Source organism: Salvia splendens, chromosome 11 (assembly GCF_004379255.2).
Source record: "Salvia splendens isolate huo1 chromosome 11, SspV2, whole genome shotgun sequence".
In the NCBI taxonomy this organism is placed as follows: Eukaryota; Viridiplantae; Streptophyta; class Magnoliopsida; order Lamiales; family Lamiaceae; genus Salvia; species Salvia splendens.
In genome coordinates, this window is record NC_056042.1 from 32,137,923 (window position 1) to 32,154,525 (window position 16,603).

At 37.6% G+C, this 16,603-nt stretch overlaps 4 protein-coding genes and 1 pseudogene across 4 annotated transcripts; 4 read left to right on the forward strand and 1 right to left on the reverse strand.

Moving 5' to 3' along the window:
* The first annotated feature begins 1,524 nt into the window (after window positions 1-1,524).
* On the forward strand, window positions 1,525-2,268 carry LOC121754810 (secreted RxLR effector protein 161-like). The gene has a single exon (XM_042150111.1). The coding sequence runs from the start codon at window positions 1,525-1,527 to the stop codon at window positions 2,266-2,268; it is 744 nt and encodes a 247-aa protein (XP_042006045.1).
* A 750-nt stretch (window positions 2,269-3,018) lies between these two features.
* On the forward strand, window positions 3,019-5,033 carry LOC121753596 (leucine-rich repeat protein 1-like). The gene is made up of 7 exons (XM_042148811.1): window positions 3,019-3,291; window positions 3,424-3,556; window positions 3,632-3,703; window positions 3,917-4,060; window positions 4,133-4,204; window positions 4,285-4,356; window positions 4,809-5,033. Exons 1-7 carry the CDS (start codon window positions 3,210-3,212, stop codon window positions 4,873-4,875), a joined length of 642 nt encoding a protein of 213 aa, XP_042004745.1. The 5' UTR covers window positions 3,019-3,209; the 3' UTR covers window positions 4,876-5,033.
* Window positions 5,034-6,697: 1,664 nt separating this feature from the next.
* Window positions 6,698-7,345, forward strand: LOC121754812 (annotated as a pseudogene).
* A 257-nt stretch (window positions 7,346-7,602) lies between these two features.
* On the reverse strand, window positions 7,603-9,571 carry LOC121754074. Its single transcript, XM_042149411.1, has 2 exons — window positions 9,383-9,571; window positions 7,603-8,791 (listed from the first exon to the last, which is right to left on the reverse strand). Exon 2 carries the CDS (start codon window positions 8,777-8,779, stop codon window positions 7,808-7,810), a length of 972 nt encoding a protein of 323 aa, XP_042005345.1. The 5' UTR covers window positions 8,780-8,791; window positions 9,383-9,571; the 3' UTR covers window positions 7,603-7,807.
* Window positions 9,572-12,551: 2,980 nt separating this feature from the next.
* LOC121754920 (FAD-linked sulfhydryl oxidase ERV1-like) lies at window positions 12,552-14,462 on the forward strand. The gene is made up of 6 exons (XM_042150207.1): window positions 12,552-12,866; window positions 13,122-13,200; window positions 13,345-13,392; window positions 13,640-13,704; window positions 14,070-14,147; window positions 14,227-14,462. Exons 1-6 carry the CDS (start codon window positions 12,679-12,681, stop codon window positions 14,345-14,347), a joined length of 579 nt encoding a protein of 192 aa, XP_042006141.1. The 5' UTR covers window positions 12,552-12,678; the 3' UTR covers window positions 14,348-14,462.
* Window positions 14,463-16,603: the final 2,141 nt, after the last annotated feature.

Sequence of the window (16,603 nt, forward strand, 5' to 3'; positions counted from 1 at the left end):
GACAATGGATTAGAGTTTCTATCCTCTGAATTTGATGAATTTTGTAGAAGTAGAGGAATCAAAAGGCATAGGACAGTTACTCACAACCCACAACAAAATGGGGCTGCTGAGAGGACAATTAGAACAATCCTTGAAAGAGTGAGATGTATGTTGATATCCTCTGGGATGTCAAAGCCATTCTGGGCTGAGGCAGCTTCCACAACAACTGTTCTCATAAACAAGTGCCCCTCTTCTGCCATTGACAATGAGACACCTGATAGCAGATGGTATGGTTCCAGTGGGGACTACTCAAGGCTCGGGCCTTTTGGATGTAGAGCCTATGCGCATATGAAGCAAGGGAAGCTAGAGCCAAGAGCCCTCAGATGTGTGATGCTAGGGTATCAAAAGGGGTTTAAAGGATACAGACTGTGGTGTTGTGAAGAATGAAATTAAAAGGTGATCATCAGTAGGGATGTGGTTTTTAGGGAATCAGAAATGCCTTTTGCTAATAAAGAGATCCAGAAGGTTCACTTTGAGGTGGAGGCTCAAAGGGAAAATATGACTGAGGGACAAAATCGTTCAGAGGGAATCACTGATTAAGAACCTGCTGATGATGCTAACAGCACCGATCCTCCACAGAGAATGATAGCCAGAGACAGATCCAGAAGGAACATTAAGCTCCCATCCAGATTCAATGATTTTGATATGATGCATTATGCTCTGGCTGTAGCTGAAGAAATGGAGTTTCATGAGCCATCAACTTATAAGGAAACTATCAGGAGTCCAGAGAAGGACAGGTGGCTACTGGCCTTGCAAGAAGAAATAGGCAGCCTGTATAAAAATCAGACATGAGTTCTAGTACTAAGGCCGAATGATCATAGGACAGTGGGTTGTAAGTGGATTTTCAAGAAGAAAATCGAAGCATTCAACAACAATCAGATTAGATTCAAAGCTAGATTAGTAGCTAAAGGCTACACTCAGAAGGAGGGAGTGGATTACAATGAATTATTCTCCCCCGTTGTAAAACACAGTTCTAAGACTTTTACTTGCTATTGTTGCACACAGAGGCTGGGAATTGCAACAACTAGATGTCAAAACAGCCTTTCTTCATGGAGAGCTGGAGGAAAAGATCTACATGGAGCAGCCACCTGGATTTATCAAACCAGGGGATGGAGGGAAATTGTGCTTGCTAAAGAGAAGCCTTTATGGTATTAAGCAGAGTTCAAGACAGTGGTATTTGAGATTCAATGAATTCATACAGAAGATAGGATTTGAAAAATCACTTATGATCACTATGTCTTCATTAAAAGAAAGAATGGGATTGTTGTGGCTTATCTACTCTTATATGTAGATGACATGCTAATTTTTGTTGAGCACAAGGAAGAGGTGGAGAGTGTGAAGTCTGATTTGAGGACTGAATTTGACATGAAGGATTTGGGAGATGCAAAGAAGATCCTTGGCATGGAGATTATAAGAGATAGAGGAAAGAAAAGAATATGACTGACACAGAAAGATTACAAAAAGAGTGTCCTTGAAAAGTTTCAAATGAGCTCAAGCAAGCCAATGTTTGTTCCTCTGAGTCAACAGTTCAAGCTCAGTGCCAATCAGAGTCCTCAAAATGAAGATCAGAGAAGAGAAATGGATAAGATTCCTTATGCAAATATAGTGGGAAGCATCATGTACACCATGGTGTGTACAAGGCCTGATATCAGTCATGCTATAAGTGTTGCAAGTACGTACATGGCAGACCCTGGTCTAGAACATTGGCATGCTTTGAAATGGATATTAAGATATCTAAATGGTACTCAAGGATATGGAATTCTGTTTGATGGAAATGAAAAAGAGGTGGAGCAGCCTCTGATGGGGTGTTGTGATTCTGACTTTGCAACTAATGTTGATACAAGGAAATCACAATCTGGATATGTGTTTTGTTTGTATGGGTCTGCAGTGAGCTGGAAGCCAAGCCTCCAGTCAGTAGTGTCACTCTCAACAACCGAAGCCGAGTATATATCCTTAATTGAAGCAGTGAAGGAAAGCCTATGGCTGAAAGGAATATGCTTTGATTTTGGAGTTGCCCAGGATGCAGTAACTGTGTTATGTGACTCAAACAGTGCAATATGTCTGTCAAAACATCAAACCTTCCATGAAAGAAGTAAGCATGTGGATGTCAAGCTACATTTTATAAGAGATGAAGTGGATAAGGGTTCTGTGAAGATTGAAAAGGTTGCAACAGAAGAGAATGCATCTGATATGCTCACAAAAGTTCTGTCTGGATCAAAGGTGAAATAATTCATGGAATTGGTGAATCTGATTCAGCTATGACGGAGGAAAGGAAACAAGGATGATCGGGAACTTGTCTAGATATGTCCCAAGGTGGAGATTTATTATAATGTTGGGGCATATCTGCAAGACTAAAAGGATTAGAAGGATCAATTTGTAATTTTCTAGTTTGATCAAGGCATAAGCTACGGTGGAGCTGCAGCTTGATCAAAGAGAGAAGAGACCAACTTGATCAAGGAGTAAGTAGAGCTTGATCAAGGAGAAAGGAAACTAGCCGTTTGATGTTAGTTCATAGCGGTTGTAACCAATCAAGAAATGGAAGCTCTTGTTCACTTGCTTAGTTTCTTATTTATATAAATAGTTTCTCTCCCTTATTTGAATAGCATGAATCGAGAGGGAGAAGTTAGTCATTCAGTTGATTTGAGCTCTTCTATTGTTGAATAAAATCTCTTGTCATTTTCTTCGTGATTCATTCTTCTAAGTTTTACTCATTATCAATCTCTTGTGTAATTTGGATTTGTAATTGATTCGATTGAATCGATTGAATCCGAGATCAGGTCGGGTTGAAAGGTATATTATAGTTATTAAACCATGAATTGATTATTTTATCTGGATGAGAAGGGGGCCCACCAGCACTGACTTGCTGTAGAGGTGAGACCAATCATGAAAGTGGAATCGCCGTCAGTGTCCAACTTCAATGTGGGACCCCACACCCCTCCTTCCTCGTCCTCGCCTCCAATTCAACCCAATCGTCACTATTACTCCATAGAAATGCAAATGGTAATTCCCAATTTCTCAAATTTTGAACCTTTCAACCAACCGACATTGACTCCCTTGCCCCTACAACTCCACTCCTTCTCTTCTTCCTCTTCCTTTTACATTCCCACCTCTTGATCCCACCACCTCTCTCTCTCTCTCTCTCTCTCTCTCTCTCTCTCTCTCTCTCTGCCATGGCTGCTCTTCACTGTCTCCTCTCTCTCGTCCTCCCCATCCTCCTCTCCCTCTCTCCCGCGCTCTCCACCAACTCTGAAGGTAATTCCAATTCTCTCTTTTTTGTTAATCAATTTTGAGTTTTTGGAGTTCGATTGAATTCATCAACATCCCATCTTTCACAAAGTCGTTGCTTTTCTTGATGGGCTTTCCTAATTCAGTTAAATTTCGCAGGAAACGCGCTCTATGCTTTGAGAAGCAGGCTTTCTGACCCCACAAACGTTCTTCAAAGCTGGGATCCTACTCTTGTCAATCCTTGCACCTGGTTTCATGTCACCTGCGATTCCGACAACCACGTTGTCCGCTTGTAAGATCTTCTGTTTTCAAGCTCGATTCTTTTTAGGATTAATGGTTTGTGATGAATCTGGTTTCTTGATTGTAGGGACTTGGGCAATTCCAAGATTTCTGGGAGTTTGGGACCTGAGCTAGGTGAACTCAAGCACCTCAAGTATCTGTAATAATCTCAACCCTTTTAATTACTCTGTTGAATTATGCTTTCATTCATCAAATTATAGAATTGTGTAGTTGTTTTGTGATTATAATGATGTTCTTGTTTGTCACTCAAGGTCCTACTTTTAATGATTTCTTGAAAACATCAAAGATTGTTTGTTGCTATTGATTGTGTGTTGATAACATGATAAATAGAGAGTTTTGACACTAATTGCAGGGAACTGTACAAAAACAACATAGTAGGGGAAATCCCAAAGGAGTTGGGAAATTTGGGAAATCTCATAAGCATGGACCTCTATGGAAACAAATTTGAAGGGGAGATACCAAAGTCCTTTGCTGACTTGAAGTCTCTCCGATTCTTGTGAGTATAAAAAGTGTAGATCGTAGTGTAGATTAAAGAGTGTAGTTGTTTGAGTTTGTTGTGAATTCACAGACGGCTGAATGATAACAAGCTAACAGGATCAATACCGCGGGAACTCACCACTCTGTCTGACCTTAAAGTGTTGTGAGTGCACCTTCTCGAGCCCTTTGATGATGAGAAAGACTTGGGCATTTGCCTTATGTTTGATTCTTGACTGTGTGTAGTGATATCTCGAATAATGATATTTGTGGGACAATCCCGGTTGATGGCCCGTTTGGAAGTTTTCCGATGGAAAGGTACCTGTTTTACCAATTCTTCCTTGTTATATTGGATTCTTGTTGATCCCTTTCTGTATGAAGGGTATTGCTCATAATTTGATGCGCATACTTCCCCGTCGTTTAGAATGATTATATAACGAATCTAGTTCTTGTCATTGATAAATACTAAAACCAGCTTAATCAAACTGATTTTGAACCTGCAAAGATTCAAAAAGCTAAAAAAATTTCAAGACTTGTTGATGCAATCATATAGAAACGAAATGATTTTTATTGATATCATCTCCCCGATTGTCCTAACATGAATTGTAATATGTCATGATCACGTCTCGTTACGTTTGTTCATCTAAAAGAAGGTGTAATGATGCAGAACTAATCCAATGTGTCAAATTGATAGAAATGGATTGGATTGCATTCTGTTACATCTGCATTCGAAGTTGAATATTTCTGAGTGAAATTTATGAAATTTGCAGCTTTGCTAACAACAGACTCAACGGCCCCGAGTTGAAAGGATTGGCGGCTTACGACTTTGGATGCTAAAGGTATAGGCACAAACATAAGTTTGTCTAAACTAAGGATGGTTATAGGAGAAACAAAAGTGGGTGTTTTTTAAAGATAATGTTACTGCTATACATGTATTGCCTATTGTAACATTACTACATATTACAGCTTAAGTTATGATTTATGAATCATGAATAGATTGACAGAGTGCTAATTGTAAACTTTGCAAATTGCAATGAACTTAAAAACCTCAAGAGTCAGTGTGGCGTCAAATTTCGCCACTCTGACTCTGTGCTCCTATCACGAAGCCGTCAAATTATCAATTTTTTGTATGAATTTTGTTCAAAGACACTATTATCAAATTTAATCATACGAAAATTGCATTCTAAAATTTTAAAACATGAAATTTGAACCACCTTGTTTAAGATTTTTTTTTTCTGCATCCGCCTTTGAGTACTTCATAGTTCAGCCACACATTGCTATACAAACTTGAAATAAATTTGGGTATACAATCACAAGAGAATACAGTGTTAATTAATTGTAGTAAACCGAAAACCTACAATTATTCAAGAAATTACGATACTACTTATGATTAAGCAGAGAAACTATCTTATGATTCTTATCTAATGTAACCGCTGAAAAATTTGTAAAAAAATGTTATCGTAGTGGCCCTAAAAAATTACTCCGTGTAGTTTTAGTTTCTTCTTATAATATGCGCAGCAGAAAATAATATTAAATCCCTACATTTGACTAATATCATACAGCCCTTTATTAATCATTTTTATGGTTGGTAACATGACATACAACTATTTAACGTGTGTCCAATTTGAATAGTAAGGTCAAACTTGTAAACATATGGGCTTCAGCTTACGTATAAATTTAGATAAAAATTTCTAATTGGTGGAATGGAAGAGTGGGCCCGTGTCGAGGAATGGAATCAACTCCATTAACAAACTTACGTGAATTAATTTAACAAAATTGTAGGCTGTAACACATGTAAATATGTCATGTAATTTTATCTGAAAGTTTGGAAGTTATTCTTTCTTTTGTAAGGGCAAACATATATGCTCTCATTATGCCAAAAAATCTCAATTTTTCTATTTAATTTTATGTTTTAGTGAAAATTATGATAGTAGTAATTACTTTTATTCCCCTTACTTTGTTACATTTTCTCATTTTAATTACTCCTATATTTTATCAATTACAAATTAATATTAATATATTTCATAAATAAGATTTACTAGTTCTATTTTTATAGATGAAATAGTAGTAGCAATATTGAAACTTTGGATTAACTAGGATTTCCATGTAAGCAACGGTATAAAAATTAAAATAAATTACTCCGTAGTATATTTTGGTAATTACATTTCGACCATTAGCTTTAGTCGTCATTGATGAGATTGGATTAAAATATGACTGTAAATAATAAGGGAGATATTAGTCAAATGAAGGAATACGAAATCGTTATATCGATGATTAGTATAAATACTCTCTTATGATCACGTTTGATTTATTGTAAAGTTAAGACCGGCGCGTGCACATCACACGCCATAAACTCCATTCCTTCTTCACCGTCCCAACACGTTTTCCGTTCTTCACCATTGCTCCTTCGCCGGCGTCAATGGCCGCCTCATTATCCAAAATCACCATCCCCAGACTTCAATGCTCACACCACTCATCCAAAACTACTCTCAACCACACAATCTCCGACCAGCCATCGCCGCCAGCTGGCTCCACCGCCGCCCGCGCCCGATCGCGACCAAAAGCCCTCCCAGGTAATGCCCTAACTCTCATCCGATCGCTCAATTACAGCTCCTGGAAAGTGTAATTTCAAATTTCAAAATTGCGCGCAGACGATTGTGGGGGGAATGGAGCAACGGTATGAATTGGTGAGAACTCTGCGCATGGGCGGTTACGGCATGGTGATATTGGGGCCGTCGCTGCATTACTGGTACAATTTGATGTCGGCGGTTTTCCCGAAGCGCGATGTGTTATCGACATTGAAGAAGATCGGTTTGGGGCAGGCTGTGTACGGACCTTCCATGACTGTTGTATTCTTCTGTTAACGCTGCTCTTCAAGGTACTAATACAGATTCAATTTCACCTGAGAAATTTCAAAATTGAGTGGGAAAAAATTGGGGATATTTTGCAGGTGAAAATGTTGGGGAGATTGTTGCTAGATTGAGACGTGATTTGGTTCCTACGATGATGAATGGGGTAATGTATTGGCCAGTTTGCGACTTCGTCACCTTCAAATTCATCCCTGTTCATTTACAGGTTTGTGATTTGATTTATCATCTTGATTTCCATAGCTTATAAACAGAAATTGACTTAGTTTTTCATCTATATATGGTAGCCATTGGTGGTCAACTCCTTCTCCTACCTATGGACTATTTACATGACTTACATGGCAAGCCTAGACAAAGCCGGCCGGCCGGCGGTTGACGCCGTCTCGTACAATAGGGTGCAAATCATCAAATCATACATTGCTGATACTGACAACCACTGATTTAAAGTCTACATGACTGATAGCAACCACTAATTACAAATATCGAATCTCGTGCAATAGCATGCAAACCACACATGACCGTGATAATGTCAATAGTGATCTAAAATTCCAATAGTGGAAGGTATTTTTTATTTATGATTGTAGACTTGTAATTGTGATTAGTTGTATTTATGATTTGTTGGAATATAAATTTGTAATGGTGAAATTGGTTCTAAAATCTTGAATGAATAACAACAGCTCTTTTCTTGGTATGAGAAACAGCAAATGGAGGATTTTTTTCATTATCAAAATAAATATACAAATTACAAGCAACAACTCCAAAAAATTATACAAACTCTAGTGACTAATGATCAATGCTGTTAGAACCTATCTGTATATGAAGCCAGTAACAAACATACTTAGCTTTCTATCCTCATCAAACCTCACTCTTCTCTGCAACCACCATTTTCAAAACTGGAGTTTTCACTCCTTGGAGGCGTGGTGGCAGATCTTCTCGAGCTGGGCGGGCCAATCCGGCCCGAGCAGACGAGGGTTTGATTCCATCGCAACCCGGAAATCCAGCACACTACTCACATTCTTAGATCTATCAGACATAGCTGCCTTGTTTGAAGCAATCGACACACATGGCTCGATTATTCGCTTCAAGAATACATTCAAGCTGTTGTTTATCACGTCTGCGCATTCCAGAGAGATCCCGACTCCCTCCGATGCCAGCCTCTTCTGCAAACGTCTCCTTAAAGACACGGTATCAGGCAACTCCCCCTGATTTTCACAAGCCTCACCATCCTTATAGCTACAACCAGCAGCCTCACGCGGACCAACTGAGACGCCAAAAGGAGCAGTGACATTGCTCCACCACCTCCCGCCATTGGGGCTTTCAGCACACTGCTCAACCTCCTCCCCATCTTCCACTGAGACGACATTGACTGGAGGTCTGCTGCAGAGGGATTGCAACTCCGTTCCACTCTGCTGTTCTTGAGTCCTCGTGACTGTCTCTTCACACGTGAGACTAGGGCTCCTACCCAGCGGGCCCAGAGGGCTCGGGCGATCCCTCAACTTGCGATCTCTGCTGACAGGAGACCTACATTTGCGAGGCGACTGGGGAAAAGCATCGCCATACAATGATTGGAGACAGTTCTTCTGGTAACCATTTTCAACCTTAACACTCAGTCCTTCAATTTTTCGAGCCTTTTGAGGTGGGACCCTAGCTTGACACGCATTTTGGGCAATGGACCGAATAAGCCTGTTGTGAAGACAGACGTTCTCCCTCCCAATCGTCTGCACGCAGCTCCTGTTAAACTCGACTTTGCTAAGCTTCAAACTTAGAAATCTCTTCAGCTGATCAAAGTACTTATCCGCTCTTTCGTGTCCAATCTTTTGATAGATAACATCTTTCAGCTCGAGCGTGTCCACACGAGTAAAACTCGCCACCATTTTCAGTTCAAACTGTACAGAAACGACAGATCGACATCACTATCACACAACAAAACAGTAGCAAAATCATGGCCAAAAAAACCCCATTTTCCAGACATTGAATCTCACTCCAAACATTCATAACAAGAAAACGAACAAATATGATCAATTTCCACAGTTTTAAGATGCTAATATTATCAACAGACATATGGATCAGCTCAATCAAAGTTATGTAAAGCTATAAAATCAAGATCAAATTTTTTCACTGCTTTACGAATAATAGTTACAGATTCTCAAATTTCCCCACCAAAACCCCAACTTTTTGATGTATCATTTGGCAAATTATGCTACAACATTAACATTTACTTTAATCAAATTAAATGAAAAAAAAGACAAAAGTGAGATCAGCAATTCAATCCCAACTCATTGACATAACGATATAACAGACAAAAACAAATTATCAAATTCCGAACCCAATCAAATTGAACTAGAAAGAAAAGCTAAGGATGTCAGCAAATTACAAACAAATAACGATTCTCGAATCAGAAACCCAATCCAGTTCACATTTCGACGACGGACGGGAAAACATCGGATTGAATTATCGACGGGAATGAGAAATTGAACCTGATTTGGCAGAGCAGAGGTCGTCGATGGGGCTGAATTGTGCTCGAATTGTTGATTGTTTGTTCGGATTTTGGCTGTTTGCTCGGCGGCCGAAGTCGAGCTCAATTTCTGTTGGTAAAAATCAAAGTTTAGGGACAGAGCAAAGCCAAACACGGTACAACTAATGTAGGCTTCGCCACTCCTAACAGAATCGTGTACTACCGCTCTTCTTTCGTGGAATTTAAGGCCGTGTTTGGGTTATTACATTTAGCAAGAAAGTCTAAAATTGAAAAAATTTCAACTCAATGGCGCTAAAGTTTTGGTACTAACATATTTTCATGATACTATTACAATGAATTTAATTAACCAATTATTTTCCTATGCTTTCCATCTTTCTTTTTTCCTCAAAATCATTAGGAGCAACTACATGAAATACATTTTAGTACTATCAATTATACCCATGTCCACCAAATCTATCAATTGCGTTAAAGGATTGGTTTGACCATGGAATTTGGGTGTGAATTGGAAATTAATATCTTTAATTTAAAATCTATAATCTGATATTTTACCAATGTTTAGAGTTGAAATTGAATCCTGATTACAAATTCTCTCAATTTCATATAGTCGAAATAAATATTTGGTAATAGTTGCGCAATTTGGCACCTCCACACACATTACACGCACAACATTGATTGCAAATATATAAACGCACTACATGTGTGCACGCATGTGCACACATAAAGACACGATATTGTACACTCAACACTTTCACACGAAAAACTCAAAGTATATAGAAAAACAGTAGAAATGCATGATATCTATAAAAAAACTAAAACAAATTATTGTACAATGTCAATTTTTAGTTAATAGTAGTATGATTATCAAGCAAATATTACGAATTATTAGAATACAATTTTATATAAATTGTTTAATTTTATCGAACAAAAGATCTGAGATAGAATTAGAACACTGTAATTTCAAATTGAATTCTAGAGAATTTAAATTCTAACATTTGACTCGTCTACAAATATTAGTCTCCTTTCATGTCTAGTAACAATGCTCGCCAATTTTCACCTTTTGTTTTTTTTCTCTCTCTTATTTATTTAATTGCAATTTTAAGTATTTCAATATTTTTTTATATCATATACTTTATTAATTTTATATTAAAATTATTGATAAGAGATCGTCTCTACGAAAAGTGGACCAACAAAGTACTCTTTTAGAACTCTTAGTCTTGGGGCATTACCAACCTCATGAAAATCAGCTTCGTTTTTAGTCACAAATAATTTTTTTACTGTTACTTCCATGTTTTTATTTCAGCAAGAACACATGTAATAATGTCAATCTTATTTCTGTCCAAAGTCTTTATCCTAGCGACAAGGAACTTAGACATTATTGTATGAGGTGTCGAGTTTGAGTCATCTTGACATCGGTTGTAATTTCCTCCTTCATATAGAAGTTTATTTACTTTTATTTTTTTAAAAAAAGGTCAATCCTATTTCGACCTGACCACACCAGATAAAGCATATCGGATTCAAAGTCGCTGGTCAACAACAACTTCAAGAATGATGTCCGGGTGTTGGCACTTGTACCTGCTCATATAGGTGAACATTCGAATTTCATATCAGATTTTGTGCCAAATCCTATACTCCAAAATTTTATGAAAATTTGAATTGTCTATAATCTGAACTATGAAAATTCAAATTTGAATAGAAATATATAAATAACTGAAAATTCAATACCCAAAATCCGTAAATTTGAAATCTATTACCAAAATCCGTAAATCTAAGAGTGCCAAATACCATTAGAAATTATAATTGTTCAACACAAAGTTTTATATATGTTAGTTTATAATTATAATATAATTTTATTATATATATAATAAATAAATATATTTTGAATTTAGATTATTTTAGCTTTTAAAATATCTGATGATGAAATGAAATTCAAAAATTCCTAAAGCTAGCATTAGCAGTGGTAGCAAATAATGCATCTTTTTTTTAAAAATAGAAATTATTTTCATTTTAGTTTGTTCCTTAAAATTATAAACTTTATCATTTAAGAAATTTCCCCTATCTAATAAGGTGGGCCTCCATTAATAATATTTTAATAATTTTTTTTTCTATTTCTATGATCTTATCAATTGTGCAGTAAACACATGTACTGTTTCAAAAGTTTCTATTTTAAAAGACAGAGATAGTACGTGGCACAAAGCGCCTCCATAACTCTGCGACAAAATTTCAACACTCATTTGCAGTCAATTGTATATGTGACATGGAGATATTCATCAAATTGATATGACTCCCCTCCATAACCCAACTCCTTAATTGCAGCTGGGAAATTCTACAGAGTCGAGAGTCTAGACATTCCGGAACACTTGGGTTCTTAGAAATAGAGCCAAAAATTGTTTAGCCTCACTGTGGCTGCTCAGCAAAATAGTCTATGACTAGTCATTTCTCGGTACACACACCCAATTATGGACTTGGCTAAGTGCCTCTTATGTTTTTCTCTCATAATAATTATGCATATAATCTTTCATGTACTTCTCTTCCACTTCCGAAGTCGAAGCGAAAGGAGACTGCTCTAGTCAAAATTCATTGGGGAGATAAAGTTAGAAAAGAGAGAACGAAAGTAGAAATGATAAAATGAGAAGAATAATGAGATTATTTAATTACTCTCTTCGTCCCTTAAATTTTGTCACACTTTGACCGGACACGAGTTTTAAAAAATGTAATGGAAAGTGTGTTGAAAATGTTAGTGGAGAGTAGATCCTACTTTTATATATTAGTTTTATAATAAAATGTAAGTGATAATGACTTAGTGGAATACGAGGTCCACTACTAAAATTCTATAAATAATAAAAGTGAAATGTGAGAAATTTTGTCGGACGAACATAAATGAAAAAATGTGATAAAATTTAAGGGACAGAGGGAGCATACAATAATGTACTATTAAAATTAATTAAAAATAATTAAAAACAAATTGATCCAGCCGCAAATCTCAATAATAACTTGCTAAAACGAAGATTCTTGATTGGGATATCTAAATTCCAATTGAGATGTCACAGTGGCGGACGTCCGCCCGCCCGTCACCGGGACGTCCGAGGACACCCGACGTCCTCACGGGACGTCCGTATCCGACCTTAACCCCTCCAATGGCGGACGTCCCCGGCGCCCTTCCCCACGTCCGACCGGACGTCCTACCGGAAGGGCGCCACTGGAGATGCTCTTAGTTTGAATTCAAAAGACCAAAACCTCAAATACTACTACTAATAGAAAATTTGCAATCTTTCAGTCTCTGCATTCCATTCGATAGCTATGTCGGAAAATCCGGTGCAACTTCTGTTAAAAGGAGTAGGCAGAGTTTCGGAGTGCATTCAGACCAATCTCTCTCGCTTCTTCCCGCGCCCTGATGATCCTTCATCCTCGCAACCCAGAAACAAGACCCCTCTTTTAACGCTCTCCACACCCAATCACACTCTCCAACCCGCCGAAATTCTCAACAAGGTCTCTCCTTTCAACTTCTTTCGAACTTCGCATTGCAGTCCACCTGTTCGGTGAAAGTACTGAATGAAATTCATTTTTTTGTTTGGTGTAAATGGGACCAACTATAAGTGATAGTGTAGAATCACGAATGTCATAGATTACTATACTCCATGTTTTTTTACAAGAACATGATGAATTCCACCTGTGTGTGTTGTTGCTTTTCTTGTATGCTGATTGGATTGAACAAGAATGATTTTTTGTATGCTTTTGAACAGGGAAAAATCATCAGGCCCGACAACTAAAGAAGACCTTGGAAGAGCTACATGGACGTTTCTCCACACTCTAGCTGCTCAGGTTCTTTCCACCCTTTAAATTTCTGTTTCATCTGTTACTGAACAAGGTTTCCCTTTTCAGCATTTCTAGGGGAAGGCTGCACCTTTGTTGTCTATTACTTGATTTATTTTGTGCATAACTTGATTTATCCCTTACGTTTTTCAGTACCCGGATAAGCCGACCAGGCAACAGAAGAAAGATGTCAAAGAACTGGTATGTTTTTAATTTTTTCAAGTGTGTTGAAGGATTGGTGTAGAGCCTATGTTCTTTTGCGCCTTGTTTTAATTGAGCTGTTTGTGTTAATTCGTCAATAAGCTTTGTCCCTTTGATGAAATGTTTTCAGAGCTTAAGACTTGTTGTGTTCTTAATGAGATACTGTCTCATTTTGAGATGTTTCTAGAGTGATATGAATCCATTCACTACTTCCCCCTAGATCGTGTTGCTCTCCTTTTCTATGCAGATGGAGATATTATCTCGCATGTATCCTTGTAAGGAATGTGCAGATCACTTTAAAGAAGTTATAAGGTACATACTTGCTCTCTTTCTCTCTCATTTTGACATATTGTATTATGTAGACGATTTTTGGCATATGTTTAGCAACATTTGCTACCTACATGGGAAACTAGCCATTGCATTGTATGTCCTAAACCACTCGCCTCTGTCACGATCTCCATTTTCTATGCTGCTAAAACATATAGTAGTTGTGTACGCGGCTTTGCTGTCTCTAAGTTTATGCCATATAGACATATTCTGCAAATTGTAATTACAAGCAATTCAACTCTCGCTAGTGTCTTCTGTTTCTAGCAGATGGGTTTCTGTTTTGACTAATCGCGGTCCAAATACGGATATTATTTATGAGCATCTATGATGTTTCTATACATGTTATGCAGAGCGAACTCTGTAATGGCTGGATCGCATGATGAGTTCTCCCAATGGTTATGCTATGCGCATAACGTTGTTAATAGAAGGTAAGCAATCTATGTATCCATCTTGCCTTTTGTGACCTTTGGCATAGTTTTGTGAACAAAATTCTTGACTGCGGTGCAGCCTAGGCAAGGTTGTGTTTCCGTGTGAACGAGTTGATGCTCGGTGGGGGAAGCTAGAATGCGAGCAGCGCGCATGTGACCTGCAAGGTACCACCATGGATTTCAACGATGGAACTAAATGAGAGTGTTATAAATATTGCTACTGAATTTTGTAGCCTTAAATCAATGGAGAGTAACTGTCACACTATTGGTGGTGCAAGCTATTCATTGACATTGTTTATTGTCGAATGCAAAAATATCAATCCTTTCCTTTGTCATGTAGATCGATCTAAGAGCACATCTCAAACATAATCAAAAGTAAATTTGGAAGTCATCAACATCTAATCTATATCCACTTCTTTTAATGGGAAAAGAAGAATCAAGGGACTGAGTCTGAACCGATGAGCAGACGACGACAAGTCATTTAAAAGTACATGAAAATTTTGAAAAAATACATAAAAAAAATAATTTTTTCCTACACAATTCAGACTACCACTTGGTACTGGGCTTGAATTTTAAGAAATAAAACCAGCCCGCTTCGGTGGTGGGCCTGAGCCAGGCCCGGACCCAAACTATATGGTTGGAGGCGGGCCTATCTGAGTTGGGCCGGCCCATATATGCCCCCAATCTCGAAACGCTATTTCCAAATCAACATTAGGGTTTTAGTTTGCAGGTTTATAAATTCATCCAACTCTTTCCACAGTAACACAGATTCATTAGCCTAATTCTTGCCGAGAGAGAGGAAGATGGGGCACTCTAACATCTGGAATTCTCACCCAAAAACCTATGGCCCTGGATCCCGCACATGGTACCGGCATAATTTCTCTATGTTTTTGTTTAATTGTGCTTTGATTTCTTTTTGTAATTGCTGGTTTGCTCTTGTAATCGGGGAAATTTATTGGGGATGCAATTCTTCGATTTTGTTTTATTTGAAAACGAAAAGTAACTAGCTTTACATGTTGAGTTTTGCATCAAATAATTCAGGACTAAAATAGTGGAGTATATTCGGTATTTATTCAATTACGGCGTCTTTACTTATGTTTTTTTATTCTATAGCTGTGTATACCTGTTTGAAGATGGAGAAATAAAATCTGAATTTGTTGGTAATTTTGACATGAGCAATGTATAAAATCCAAAATATTTCCAACATTATTTCTGATGTGGCAAAAATGCTAGAATTGTGCAGAATACTTTCTCAAATACAGTGGGATTTATTTGCAGAATCTAGGCGGACTTAAACAATTTTGCTTATCTCTGTCACGAATTCTTAACTCATGAGTCGTTACGATCTGAATCTTATTTGTGGTTTTGCTTTGGCATTAAGCCGTCTCCATTGGAATGCAGCAAGACTCCGTTTAGAAGTTACCTCGTTATGTGGAATGGTTTTTACTTCATAGTAATACTAGTATTACTTTTCTGTTTGGTGCAATATCTTTTACATGGTAATTATGCACATGGCTTGAGTGACATGGTTTTTAAAAATGATACGCCCTGATTGCAGCCCTAGAGATGCTTTTAGCTTGCAAGTTACAACCTGGAAATTTGCCCGTTTAAATTTACACTAAAATGAATAAAATTTTCCCCCTAAACTCCACTCAAACCCAATCTATTTTATATTCTGGAGTTGACTATCTCTGGTGGTTTCTACACTGATTTTGTTGAGCATTTGGAAGTGAATGTAGCCCTTTTTTTGTTTCAGCAAAATCTGTAGGAAAAAACTCCCATCTCCCTTACAATACAATCAGTGAGAAGTGATTGTTGTTTTGTTATGAATAAAAGTGATGGTTCTTATGAGTGCATATAGTTTGGGAGAGAGCGCAAGTGAATGCACTTCAAATTTGTGTTGAACTAATGTAATTTGTTTGTGGACAGCCGTGTTTGCGGGAACCCTCATGGAATTATCAGGAAGTATGGTTTGATGTGCTGTAGGCAATGCTTCCGCAGCAATGCTAAGGAAATTGGCTTTATTAAGGTACTTGTTGTATTCTGCATAAGCAAGCAGCCCCTTCCCTTCCTTTTTATCTCTTTGATTCTCTATTTAAGATGATAACACTTTTTTTTTTTTTTTTTTTTATTTAAGATGATAACACTTGATGCTCATCTGTCTTCGTTCCTTTTGCAGTATCGCTAAACTGTTCCGGCATGGACTTTGCGGTGGGTCGCTTTGATTTATTTAGTGGTAGCCATTTATTCAGAATGGATGCAGTTAGAATTGCTGTTATAGACCATGTTTAAACTCTTATTAGATGGTAAACCTTGATATTTTTTGTTTTATTGGGCCCTCTTTTTTTGGCAAAAAAACTTGAGTGCTTCTTTATAATTTGACAATATTTTTGCTTTTGAATCTTGATTTTATTAGTGGAAGGCACAATTTATATTATTCTTGAAAATTGAGTATA

Excerpts from the sequence above, each read along its gene's own strand:
- LOC121754920 (XM_042150207.1), top strand. The coding sequence starts at position 12,679 with ATGTCGGAAAATCCGGTGCAACTTCTGTTAAAAGGAGTAGGCAGAGTT. Across the intron at positions 13,201-13,344 it reads TCCACACTCTAGCTGCTCAG|TACCCGGATAAGCCGACCAG; the intron begins GTTCTTTCCACC and ends TACGTTTTTCAG. Across the intron at positions 13,393-13,639 it reads AGAAAGATGTCAAAGAACTG|ATGGAGATATTATCTCGCAT; the intron begins GTATGTTTTTAA and ends TTTTCTATGCAG.
- LOC121753596 (XM_042148811.1), top strand. The coding sequence starts at position 3,210 with ATGGCTGCTCTTCACTGTCTCCTCTCTCTCGTCCTCCCCATCCTCCTC. Across the intron at positions 3,557-3,631 it reads GACAACCACGTTGTCCGCTT|GGACTTGGGCAATTCCAAGA; the intron begins GTAAGATCTTCT and ends TCTTGATTGTAG. Across the intron at positions 4,357-4,808 it reads GGAAGTTTTCCGATGGAAAG|CTTTGCTAACAACAGACTCA; the intron begins GTACCTGTTTTA and ends TGAAATTTGCAG.
- LOC121754810 (XM_042150111.1), top strand. The coding sequence starts at position 1,525 with ATGAGCTCAAGCAAGCCAATGTTTGTTCCTCTGAGTCAACAGTTCAAG.
- LOC121754074 (XM_042149411.1), bottom strand. The coding sequence starts at position 8,779 with ATGGTGGCGAGTTTTACTCGTGTGGACACGCTCGAGCTGAAAGATGTT.